We start from the raw sequence: 12448 nt of genomic DNA on the forward strand, positions 1-12448 counted from the left end.
TACTTGCAAGGAAGTTAGTCTTTAGTTTCCCTTTTTTTGTGCAGCTTTTATCAGGTACAGCCATCAGTGTAATACTTTGTAAGGAAAAATATGACTGTTTTTCTTTCTCTACAATTTCTCTCTCTCTCTTTTTCTGCTAGTCTCCTATAAAACTGTCTGAATCTAGTGGGGTTTTGTGTTTTGTTTTTGGTTTGTGGAAATGAGAGCAGGGACTGGACTCTGGTCCTCTCAACCCTAACCACCAAGTCCAGCAATCCTTGGTAGCTGAAGCTGTATGTCCCGAGTAATAGATCTTCCAGGATAGCTAAAACTCCATGCTCTTACATAGCATATGTTTCAGGAATGTGGGGGCACCATGCTTACTAAAAGGAGCAGGCTTATAGAAAGGAGAGACTAGACTACAAAGACTGGTGAAGACCTGACCAAATGAATCTCTCCCAAGATGGACCCCACTGCTGAACTATCACCAACGCTTTCCCATCATTTTAACACTAAACATCATGCCCAGGCGTGGAGATTTAACATATTAATTAGACATGCAGCACATGAGGAAGCATGACATTTAAGTGCATAGGTGCTAAGAAATACCCACCTCTCCAGACTTAACATCATCCTTTTACCACCCGTGTTTCTTGAAAAAACTCTCCCTTACCTCTCCTTGGGCAGTCAGTCTGAGGATTCTTTCCTTTGTGCTGCCTCCCTTGTGTGCTAGCATAAACCCAAAAAAGCCTTGCCTGAAACTCCCAATTGGTCTCTTACCAATTTCCATTGTTTAGAGGGCACAAGGGCCCAGTTCGGTATCAGGAGTAATTCGTAACTTTTTTTTTTTAAGTGCAGATTTGTGCTTTCAACTGAGATCATTTTTTTAAAAGATTTTATTTATTTATTTGACAGGGAGAGATCAGAAATAGGCAGAGAGGCAGGCAGAGAGAGAGAGAGAGAGGAGGAAGCAGTCTCCCTGCTGAGCAGAGAGCCCAATGGGGGGCTCAATCCCAGGACCCTGGGATCATGACCTGAGCCGAAGGCAGAGGCTTAACCCATTGAGCCACCCAGGCACCCATACTGAGATCAATTTTGATAGAATGTACTGCATTATACTATATCATTTTCATTTAGGTTTTCTAATTTATGTGCATAGAATTGTGCAAAATGTTCTCTAGTCATTTTTATTTTCTTTAATCAGCTTAAGTTGATATTTCCTCTTGTCCTTTTTTTTTATTTTATATTTTGGGCTATCCCTTTTATCCTTGATTTGATTAGCTATGATGTGGGCAGGCTGAGTCCAAGGACCCAGAGGGGGTCCCACAGAACCTGCTAGGAGAATCCTTGGGCTACATACAGGGGAGAAATCAAACATGAGCCCAGACGGAGTGAGAGCAGAGTTTACTGAAGATATAGAGAGAGTGTAGACCCAGACAGAGCACCTAAGAGACTCCGAAAGGAAAAAGTCTCATCTTTGCTTGGGGTCTGGGTTTTTTTTGTTTGTTTGTTTGTTTGTTTTGAGGATGGTGGTCTGCTGTGTGTGTCCTCTCAGGCTTCCAGAAACCAGTTACAGCAAGGACAATGGTCCAGGTGTCTTTTGTAAGTCATTTATTTCCTTGGAGCCAGGGGGTCTGAACATCAAGATGTCTAGTGCCAGTGGTCTGGAATATGCATGTGATGGTCATCTTTGGATGTTATCTATTTTGCTGGAAGATTCCAAAGAAATCATTAACTCTTTGTCTCTTACAAGGAGGATATACATTGCTTGTATGTGTAAAGTAGGGGTGCAGGTCCTAGCAAGAACAGAAGCAGGAAAAGAAGAAAAACGCAGACTTTTTAATGGAGTCCTTCAGTGTCCCTATTTCAGCTAGTTTATTCTGCTGTGTTCACTGTATTACATAACTAGGATTTTTATGTATTCTATTTATTATTGTTTTTAAACTATATGTATTTACTTATTCACTAATCTTTATTCTTTTTGGTTTATTTTAACTTAATTTGTTCTATCCTTCTAAATTTCATTTTCTTATTTTATTAAAATGGGTATTTGGGGCATCTGGGCACCCTAGTTGATAAAGTGTCTGACTCTTGATTTCAGCTCAGGTCATGATCTCAGGGTGGTAAATTGAGCCCTTTGTCAGGCTCTGCCCTGGGTGTGGAGCCTGCTTAAGATTCTCTCACTCTCCCTCTGCCCCTATCTCTTTCCCTTTGTCTCACTCTCTGTGTCTAAAGAAAATAAAATTTTTTTAAAAAGTGAAGTTTTTTCTTTGACTTCTGCTTTTGTTTTATCACATATATTCTAATGTGAAGTATCTTCAGTATATACCATTTTTTTTGAAATTCTACATTTGTTTAGTTCTTCCTTTCCACCCAGAGTTGTTTAATAAGGAATTTTTAAATTTCCCAGTAGAAGAGTCTTTATACTATAAGAAATTATCAGGGTCTATTAAACTCTTGCTACACAAAGTATGATCCTTAGTCCAGTAGTACAATTACCTGGGAGCTTGTTAAAAATAGGGAGACAAACCATAAGTGACTCTTAATCTCACAAAACAAACTGAGGGCTGCTGGGGGGAGGGGGTTTTGGAGAAGGGGGTGGGATTATGGACATTGGGGAGGGTATGCGCTTTGGTGAGTGCTGTGAAGTGTGTAAGCCTGGTGATTCACAGACCTGTACCCCTAGGGATAAAAATATATGTTTATAAAAAATAAAAAAATAAAAAATAAAATTTTAAAAAAAAAACAAAATTTTGTCTTCCACTTCAGACTCGTTTATTTTATTTTATTTTTTTAAGATTTTATTTATTTATTTGAGCATGAGAGCAGGATGAGGGACAGAGGGAGTAGCAGACTTCTTCTCACTGAGAAGGGAACCCAACATGGGACTCAATCCTGGGACTCCAGGATCATGACCTGAGCTGAAGTAGATGCTTAACCAACTAAGCCACACAGGCATCCTCACTTCAGACTCATTTAATCAGAGTCTACATTTTAATAAGACCTTCCAGGTGATTTACATGCATATTAACATTTGAGAAGCTCTAGTATGGCCCACTCTTTTGAAAAATCTCATCAGGGTGCCTGAGTGGCTCAGTCAGTTGGATGTCTGTCTTTGGCTTGGGTCATGATCTCAGAGGCCTGGGATGGAGCTCTGCATCCAGCTCTCTGCTCAGCAGAGTGTCTGCTTCTCCCTCTCATTCTTCCTTTGTGCTCTCTCTCCCTCTTTCAAATAAATATATAAAATCTTTAAAAAATAAAAATCACATCAGGGGTATGGCTTTAAGTCCCAGAGTGCAGCCAGGAAGGAGAATGTAGAGGCTAATGATTTAGCTAATAATTTTTTAAAATAGCTACAATCAAAAACCTAAGAAATACCAAGTGTTGGCAAGGTCATAGGAAAAAGGGAACACTCATGCTCTGTTGGCGGGAGTGCAAACTCTATAGCCACTGTGGAAAAGAGTATGGAGTTTCCTCAAAATATTAAAAATAGCATTTCCATGTCATCCAGTAATATCACACTACTGGATATTTAACTAACAAAAATGAAATCATTAATTTAAAAAGATATATGAACCCCTATGTTTATTGTACCATTATTTACAATAGCCAAATTATGGAAGCAGCCCAAGTGTCCATCAGTAGATGAATGGATAAGGATGTGATATATATACAATGGAGTATTACCCTATGGTCTTTTCAAAAATAAAAATCTAACACTTAACTGGCCTAGGATACATAAAATAAGAAAGTAGAATGTGAAAGGAAGAGAGGGTTTAGTCAACAGGTGGATGGATTTTAGGCAGTAGTGGGAATCTTCACGGACTGCAGGCATTGAACCTCAGAAGTTATGTTGGAGGAACTAGGAAATTTTGTCTACAGTTCATTAGGCCAAAGCTTTGTTTGGACATAAAACCTAGGCATAAGGGCAAATGTCAGGTGTATATGTGCAGGAGTGTTTGTGTGTGCATATGTGTATACTGACAAATAAGTACTGATACACAATCCCATTTCAATCACACAGCTCTTTTTGCTCGAGATACTATTCATTAGGACCCTGTTGTACCTTCCAAGGGAGGAATTTCAGTTTGTGGCATTAGGAGCCAACCACAATGCCACCTAATAAAGATTTCAGTTGTTTCTTCACCAAAACTGTCTCTTTGTATAGAAAATGAAGCAGAATTTTCCAAAGAGCAAAATAATCCTCCTTAGAGTTGGATCAGTTTAATCAGTCTCTTGAGGTCAGGGTGCAGTTAGAGACATCAATTACTAAAGATCTTTGGCTCCTGCTATGAGAATCTGTTATTTCCAGCTCTCTGTATGGATCCCTCCCTAAGGTTTCCATTGCTAGAAAGCTAACCAATAGTTGACCACAGAATGAAGGGTCTGTTTCTGGATTCTCTATTCTGTTCCATTGATTTTTTGGTCAGCTGATCTTCAACAAAGCAGGAAAGAATATCCAATGGAAAAAAAAGACAGTTTCTTCAATAAATGGTTCTGGGAAAAATGGACAGCCACATGCAGAAGAATGACACTGGACCATTCTTTTTTAAAAATTATTTTTATTAACATATAATGTATTATTTGCCCTAGGGGTACAGGTCTTTGAATCATCAGGCTTACAGATTTCACAGCACTCACTGTAGCCCATACCCTCCACAATGTCCATAACCCAGCCATGCTATCCCTACCCCACAACCCCCAGCAACCCTGTTTGTTTTGTGAGATTAAGAGTCTCATGGCTTATCTCCCTCCTGATCCATCTTGTTTCATATTTTTCATTCTGTACTCCCCTCAAGCCCATTCCCTGCCTCTCAAATTCCTCCTATAGAGAAGTCATATGATAATTGTCTTTCTCTGGTTGACTTATTTCACTCAGCATAATACCCTCCAGTATCATCCATGTCATTGCAAATGGCAAAACTTCGTTTCTTTTGATGGCTACATTTTATATATATAGATATAGTAGATATGTATAGATATAGATACCTATAGATATAGATATCTATAGGAATCTATATCTATTCTAATTCTGCTTCATTTTCTATACACATAGAGACAGTTTTGGTGAAGATATCTATATAGATATCTATATCTATACATATATAATATGTATAGATATATAATATATGTAGATATCTATATAATATATCTACATATACATATATATGTATATAATATACCACATCTTCTTTATACACTTTATCCACTCAACTGTTGATGGAAATATAGGTTCATTCCATAGTTTGGCTATTGTGGACATTGCTGCTATAAACATTTGGGTGCACATAACCCTTTGGATCACTACATTTGTATCTTGAGCGTAAATTCCCAGTAGTATGATTGCTGAGTCATAGGTTAGCTGTATTTTCAGCTTTTTGAGGACCTCCATGCTGTTTTCTAGAGTGGCTGCACCAGCTTGCAATCCTGCCAACAGTGTAGGTGGGTTCCCCTTTCTCTCCATCCTCGCAAACATCTGTTGTTTCCTGACTGGTTAATTTTAGTCATTCTGAATGGTGTGAGGTATTATCTCCATGGTTTTGATTTGGATTTCCTTGATTCCCAGTGATGTTGAGCACTTTTTCATATGTCTGTTGGCCATTTGGATGTCTTCTTGGCAGAAATCTTAGTTCATGTCTTCTCCCCATTTCTTGGTTGGATTATTCTTGGGGTGTTAAGTTTTGGTAAGTGCTTTCTAGATTTTGGATACTAGCCGTTTATCTGATATGTCATTTGCAATGATCTTCTCTCATTCTGTCAGATGTCTTTTGGTTTGTTGGCTAAAATTAACAAGACAGGAAACAACAAACGTGAAATCCCAATAGTTCATCTTTGCCCTTGCTTCCCTTGCCTTTGGCAATGTTTCTAGGAAGAAGTTACTGTGGCTGAGGTCAAGAAGGTTGCTGCCTGTGTCCTCCTCAAGGATTTTGATGGATTCCTTTCTAACATCGAGGTCTTTCATCCATTTTGAGTCTATTTCTGTGTGTGGTGTAAGGAAATGGTCCAATTTCATTCTTCTGCATATGGCTGTCCAATTTTCCCAACAGCATTTGCTGAAGAGACTTTCTTTTTTCCATTGGACATTCTTTCCTGCTTTGTTGAAGATGAGTTGATCATAGAGGTGAGGGTCTATTTCTGAGTTCTCTAGTCTGTCCCATTGATCTATGTGTCTGTTTTTGTGCCGGTACCCTACTGTCTTGATGAGTACAGCTTTGTAACAAAGCTTAAAGTCTGAAATTGTGATGCTGCCAACTTTGGTTTTCTTTTTCAACCTTCCTCTGGCTATTTGGGGTCTTTTCTGGTTCCTTATACATTTTAGGATTATTTGTTCCATTTCTTTGGAAAAAAAAAAACTGATGGTGTTTTGATAGGGATTGCGTTAAATGTGTAGGTTGCTTTAGGTAGCATAGACATTTTCACGAGATTTGTTCTTCCAGTCAATGAGCATGGAATGTTTTCCTATTTCTTCATGTCTTCCTCAATTTCTTTCATGAGTACTTGATAGTTTTCTGAGTATAGATCCTTTACCTCTTTGGTTAGGTTTATTCCTAGGTATCTTGTGTTTTGGGGTGCAATTTTAAATGGGATACATCCTTAATTTCTCTTTCTTCTGTCTCTTGTTATTGGTGTATAGAAATACAACTGATTTCTATGCACTGATTTTATATCCTGACACTTTACTGAATTCCTGTATGAGTTCTAGCAGTTTTGGAGTGGAGTCTTTTTGGTTTTCCACATAAAGTATCATATCATCTGCAAAGAGTGAGAGTTTGAATTCTTCTTTGCCAATTCAGATGCCTTTTATTTCTTTTTTTGTCTGATTGCTGAGGCTAGGACTTCTTTTAGTGGTTGATTTTCTGTTCCTAGAATAGCTGCTCTTCTATCTCCTGTTGAGTTCGTAGGTGTTCAGAATGGTTTGATAACTAGCTAGCTGAACTCCCGGGACCTAATGCTATTTCAGTTTCCTACTCCTCCACCGTCTTGCTTCTCACTGGACTATTCTCTTATACCATACACAAAGAAAAACTCAAAATGGATAAAAGACCTCAATGTGAGAAATCCATCAAAATCCTAGAGGAGAACACAGGCAGCAACCACTTTAACCTCAGCTGGAGCAACTTCTTGGTAGAGACATCTCTAAAGGCAAGGAAACAAAAGCAAAAATGAACTGTTGTGACTTCATCAAAATAAAAAGCTTATGCACAGCAAAGGAAACAGTCAACAAAACTAAAAGGCAACCTACAGAATGGGAGAAGATACTTGCAAAGGATATATCAGATAAAGGGCTGGTACCCAACATCTATAAAGAACTTCTCAAACTCAACACCCCAATATCAAACAATCCTGTCCAGAAATGGGCAAAAGACATAAACAAACATTTCTATAAAGAAGACATACAAATGCCCAACAGACATATGAAGAAATGCTCAACGTCACTTGGCATCAGGGAAATACAAATCAAAACCACAATGACATACCACCGCACTCCAGTCAGAATGGCTAAAATTAACAAGACAGGAAACAACAAATGTGGGCAAGGATGTGGAGAGAGGAGAAACCTCTTACACTGTTGGTGGTAATGCAAGTTGGTACATCCACTTTAGAAAACAGTTTGGAGGTTCCTCAGAAAGTTAAAAATAGAATTACCCTATGACCTAGGAATTGCACTACTTGGTATTTACCCCAAAGATACAGATAAGTGAGAAGAAGGGGCACCTGCACCCCTAGTTCATAGCAACAATGTCCACAATAACCAAATTGTGGAAGAAGCCGACATGTCCTTCAAGACATGAATGGATAAAGAAGATATGGTTTATATATACAGTAGAATATTATCAGCCATCAAAAAGGATGAATGCCTACCATTTACTTTGACGTGGATGGAACTGTAGACTATTTTACTAAGTGAAATAATTCAAGCAGAGAAAGACAATTATGATATGGTTTCACTTACGTGGAATATAAGAAATGGTGCAGAGAGAATCATAGGGGAAAGGAGGGAAAACTAAATGGGAAGAAATTAGAGAGGGAGAGAAACCATGAGGGACTCTTGACTCTGGAAAAAGAGTTGTGGAAGGAGAGGTGGGTGGGGGCATGGGGCAGTTGGGTGATGAGCATTAAAGAGGCCATGTGATGTGATGAGCACTGGGTGTTATACACTGATGAATTCTTGAACACTACATCTGAAACTAATGATGTATGTTGGATAATTGAATTTAATTTTTTTGACAAAATTTATTAATTTTAAGTGAATATTATCATACAAAATCTTTTTTTTAATTTTTTCACTGTTCCAAGATTCATTGCTTATGCACCACACCCAGTGCTCCATTCAATATATGCCCTCCTTAATACCCACCACCAGGCTCACCTAATCCCCTCTATCCTCCCCTCCAAAATCTTCAATTTATTTCTCAGAGCCCACAATCTTTCATTTAAATTAAAACAAAAGAAAGTTAACCAATCAATACAAAAGAAATTATTTGATTTTATTTTCTGAACTTATGCATTTCTCATATTTTAGCTGTAATAGTTATATCTCATTTATTTGTATCTTTTTTTTTATCATGAAAAAACTGTATTTAGATTTAGCCAGCTGGACTCAGTTTAGATGATCCCAATTTTGTTGGCAACATCCAAAGCATCATAGTCAGGGGCCAGCCGAACGTATGCCTTCTTCTCTCCATCAGGCCTGATTAAGGTGTTGACCTTGGCTACATCAATGTCATAGAGCTTCTTCACAGCCTGTTTGATCTGGTGCTTGTTGGCCTTGACATCCACAATGAACACAAGTGTGTTGTTGTCTTCTATTTTCTTCATGGCGGACTCAGTAGTCAGGGGGAACTTGAGGATGGCATAGTGGTCAAGCTTGTTTCTCCTGGGGCCGTGCTTTCGAGGGTATTTGGGTTGCCTTCGGAGACGCAGAGTCTTGGGTCGTCGGAACGTAGGTGATGTGTGGATCTTCTTTTTTTTGTGACTGTGGACGCCTTTCAGCACCGCTTTCTTGGCTTTCAAAGCCTTTGCTTTGGCTTCGGCTTTGGGAGGGGTAGGGGCTTCCTTCTTAGCTTTCGGTGCCATCTTTCTAAAAGGCTCATTTATTTGTATCTTAAAAGTAACAATCAAAATTGAGGTGGATGTATTGTTGTTATAATGTCTGTTTACATTCTTTCTCTGGGATTTTTGTCTATTTGTTTGGTCTTAATAATATCTTTAAAAACTGTTTTCACTTTTATGGTATCTATTTCATGATTTCTTAACCAAGAAGAAATATGATATTAAGCACAGAAGCAACAGTAGAAGAATCCATTCTCCAACCAGGAAAACTTTTAAGGGTTTATTTCCTCACCCACCTCCAAGTCCCCTCAGAAGACTACTTAGTTATGAACATTCCCTAGTTCTAGACTGCAGAGCAACACACAGATCCCCCTGCAGGGTTGAAGCATTTCACTCAGTAGCTAGGAGTGTTGACCACTGAAGGCTCACAGCTGCATTCCTTTCCAGAAATTACCTTCAGCCAGAGGATACTCCATCACCTTAAATTATGCACCCTCCTAATGCAATGACTATATCCAATGTCTGCTTGATCCTAGGTATAAGGATTTGTCCCCCTTACCCAATCAAGACAAGTGTACAGGGCTATCTCCATTCCAAACTACCTCATAGGATCAGCTGAGAAGTCTGGTGAACCTGTTGTAATTCACCTTCTGTCTCTGTATAGTTCACACCAGGTGTTCATCCTGAGTGTATTCCATGAAAAACTTTGGACATGAAAAACTCTCAGAGTCCAAGACGGTTGATGGCAAGAATGGCCATAGAAAGTAGATTCAACTGGGATTACAAGCTGGCAGGCTGAAAACAAGGCCCACAGACTGCCCTCTCAGCTGGCCTGGACACTATTCCAGTTGGAGCTCTTAATATATGGCACAATATGCTTCCCTTTTCTTCTTCTCTTTCTATATTAAAAAGTACTTTTTTTAAGAGTAGGAAAAGTTAATTAAAAATTAACTTTTTAATTATATGGGGGTGCCTGGGTGGCTCAGCTTGTTAAGCATCTGACTCTTAGCTCAGTTCAGGTTTGATCTCAGGGTAATGAGTTCAAGCCCCTCAGTGGGCTCCATGCTGGGCATAGAACCTACTAAAAAAAAAAAAAAAGAAAGAAAGAAAAGTTAACTAATATGAGTTGTGTGTCTTTATTCTGAGTTGGTTTTAAATCTGATCATGGACATTAGGGTTTAAGCAGGAGAATGTGGTAGGCAGCCTCTAAAATGGGGGCCAGTGACCCCTACTCCCCTGGTATTCATGCTCTTGTGCAATTACTTCTCCTTGAGAGTGAAAATACCTAGTGACTTATTTCTAACAAGTAGAATGTGCCAAAAGCATTGAAATTGACTTTGAAGATGAGGTTACCGAAAAACTGATTTCCGTCTTTCTGACCTTCTGATTTTCTCCCTCTCAGAGCCTCTTTTATGGAGAATCAAGTCAAACTTCCATGTTTTGAGAAGCCCTTTGGAGATGTTCATGTGGCAAGGAACTGATGTCATCAGCAAGCAGCCAGAGAGGACCTGAGGCTGAGCTAGATGAATGAGCTTAGAAACGGATCCTCCCTTAGTTGAGCCTTGAGATGACTAAGGCCTGGATGACACCTTGACTGCAGACCATCCAGCTCAGTCATGTCCAGATTTCTGACTGCTGTGACATGATAAACATTTGTTTTAAGCTACTAAACCTATAATTTTAAAGCTTCAGTGAGCTATAATTGACAAACAAAAATTTATATCTATTTAATGTATACATTTTCTTCAGTTTGGATATGTACATATACCTGTCATACCATCATCACAATCAAAATACTAAACATATCCACCACCTCCAGAAATTTCCCTATATCTGTATGTTTGTGGTAAAAAACACTTAACATGGAACTGTTCTCTTAACATGCGTTAAAGGGACATATACTTCATTGTTAACTATGAATATTATATTGTACAGCAAATTTCTAAAACTTTTTCAACATGCAGAACTGAAATTGTGTATCTATCCTGCACCAGTTCTCCATTTCTCCTCCCCCCAGTTCCTGGTAACCACCATTCTATTCTCTGCTTCTGTGAGTTTGCCTATTTTAGATACCTCATGTAAGTGAAATTATGCAGTATTTATCCTTCCATGCCTTCTCTTATTTCACTTGGCGTAATGTTCTCTAGGTTGATCCATTTATCACAAATGGTAGTATTTCCTTCTTTTTAAGGCAGAATAACATTCCATTCTGTGTATATACATATTTTCTTCTTCCTTTCAGCTGTTGATGGACAGGTGGGTTGTTTCCATATCTTTACTATTGTGAATAGTGCTGCAGTGAACAAAAGGGTGCTGATATAACTTGAAGATCTTGATTTCAATTCAGAATAAACATTATATTTATATAGGGTCGTTAGTTATACAGCAATAGGTAACTAAAACAGAGGGTTGATACTTCTTACGGTATACTTTCCCCTAGCCCTATTAATATGAGCCTTTCCAAATCAAGTGCTAAGCATAGAGCCCCAGAATCTAGTGATAAATTGCATGTTTGGAATCATATAAAAAGGACATGGCTTTGGGGTTAGGATAGTAGTGGATAACTGAGTACTGTATTTCCTCACAAGTTGACTTCAAAGACATCTGTCTCTAAAAATAGTGTCATTCATTTTCTTTTTGAATGTTTTATGTATTTTTTATTAAGTTCAATTAGCCAACATATAGTACATCATTAGTTTTTGATGTGGTGTTCAATGTTTCATTAGTATTCACTTTTAAACAAGCATGAAAGCGAAGTTGATGGAGTGGTAGGACAATTTTTTCAACTCCATAAAACATTTTAAATATGCATAATCATTGAAATAGTACAATGAATATCAGTAAACCCCCCACCTAGATTAAATTAACATTTTGCCATATTTGTTTTAAATGCACACATGGATAGGTGTATGAGTGTATTTATATATAAACCATATCTTACACATACGCTTGATACACATATGAAGACAGAGTACATTTACTCCAACGTGCATCTCCTAAGCATAAGGACATTCTCCTACATACTAGCAGTATTCCTGTTGTACTCACTGTGGTAGAGGAGCTGGATATGATGGGGCATGGGTAGATATGCATGGTGCAAGGAATGCAACATATCTAACTCTTTGTACACACCATTTTGGATCCTCTCATCATCAGCTGTCCCATGGAAATTTGTTTGCTTGTTTCCTTCCATCCCCAGCTGTAGCAGCTTCTCCATGTGGAGCCTGATCAAGTTCATGTGTACACTAGCAGACAGTTCTTGCCCAAAAGAACCTATCTCTCACTTCTCATCTCTGGTTTTTCTTATTGACACTAAGTCCTAAGATCCTATAAAATCTGCTTTGTGCTCATACAGGGACAATGCAGAGCAGCATCTGTTAACTCCTAAAACAACCAACCTTTATTTTTTAACAAG

At 38.4% G+C, this 12448-nt stretch overlaps 1 protein-coding gene across 1 annotated transcript; it reads right to left on the reverse strand.

Annotated features, from left to right (window-relative positions):
• Positions 1-8586: 8586 nt before the first annotated feature.
• On the reverse strand, positions 8587-9057 carry LOC106007365 (60S ribosomal protein L23a-like). Its single transcript, XM_045071381.1, has one exon. It carries the CDS (start codon positions 9055-9057, stop codon positions 8587-8589), a length of 471 nt encoding a protein of 156 aa, XP_044927316.1.
• Positions 9058-12448: the final 3391 nt, after the last annotated feature.

This window comes from Mustela putorius, unplaced genomic scaffold (genome assembly GCF_011764305.1).
Source record: "Mustela putorius furo isolate JIRA1106 unplaced genomic scaffold, ASM1176430v1.1 tig00003987_pilon_pilon_pilon, whole genome shotgun sequence".
Classification (NCBI taxonomy): Eukaryota; Metazoa; Chordata; class Mammalia; order Carnivora; family Mustelidae; genus Mustela; species Mustela putorius.

What these genes read in the sequence shown, in the direction of transcription:
- LOC106007365 (XM_045071381.1), bottom strand. Translation starts at nt 9,057, where the DNA reads ATGGCACCGAAAGCTAAGAAGGAAGCCCCTACCCCTCCCAAAGCCGAA.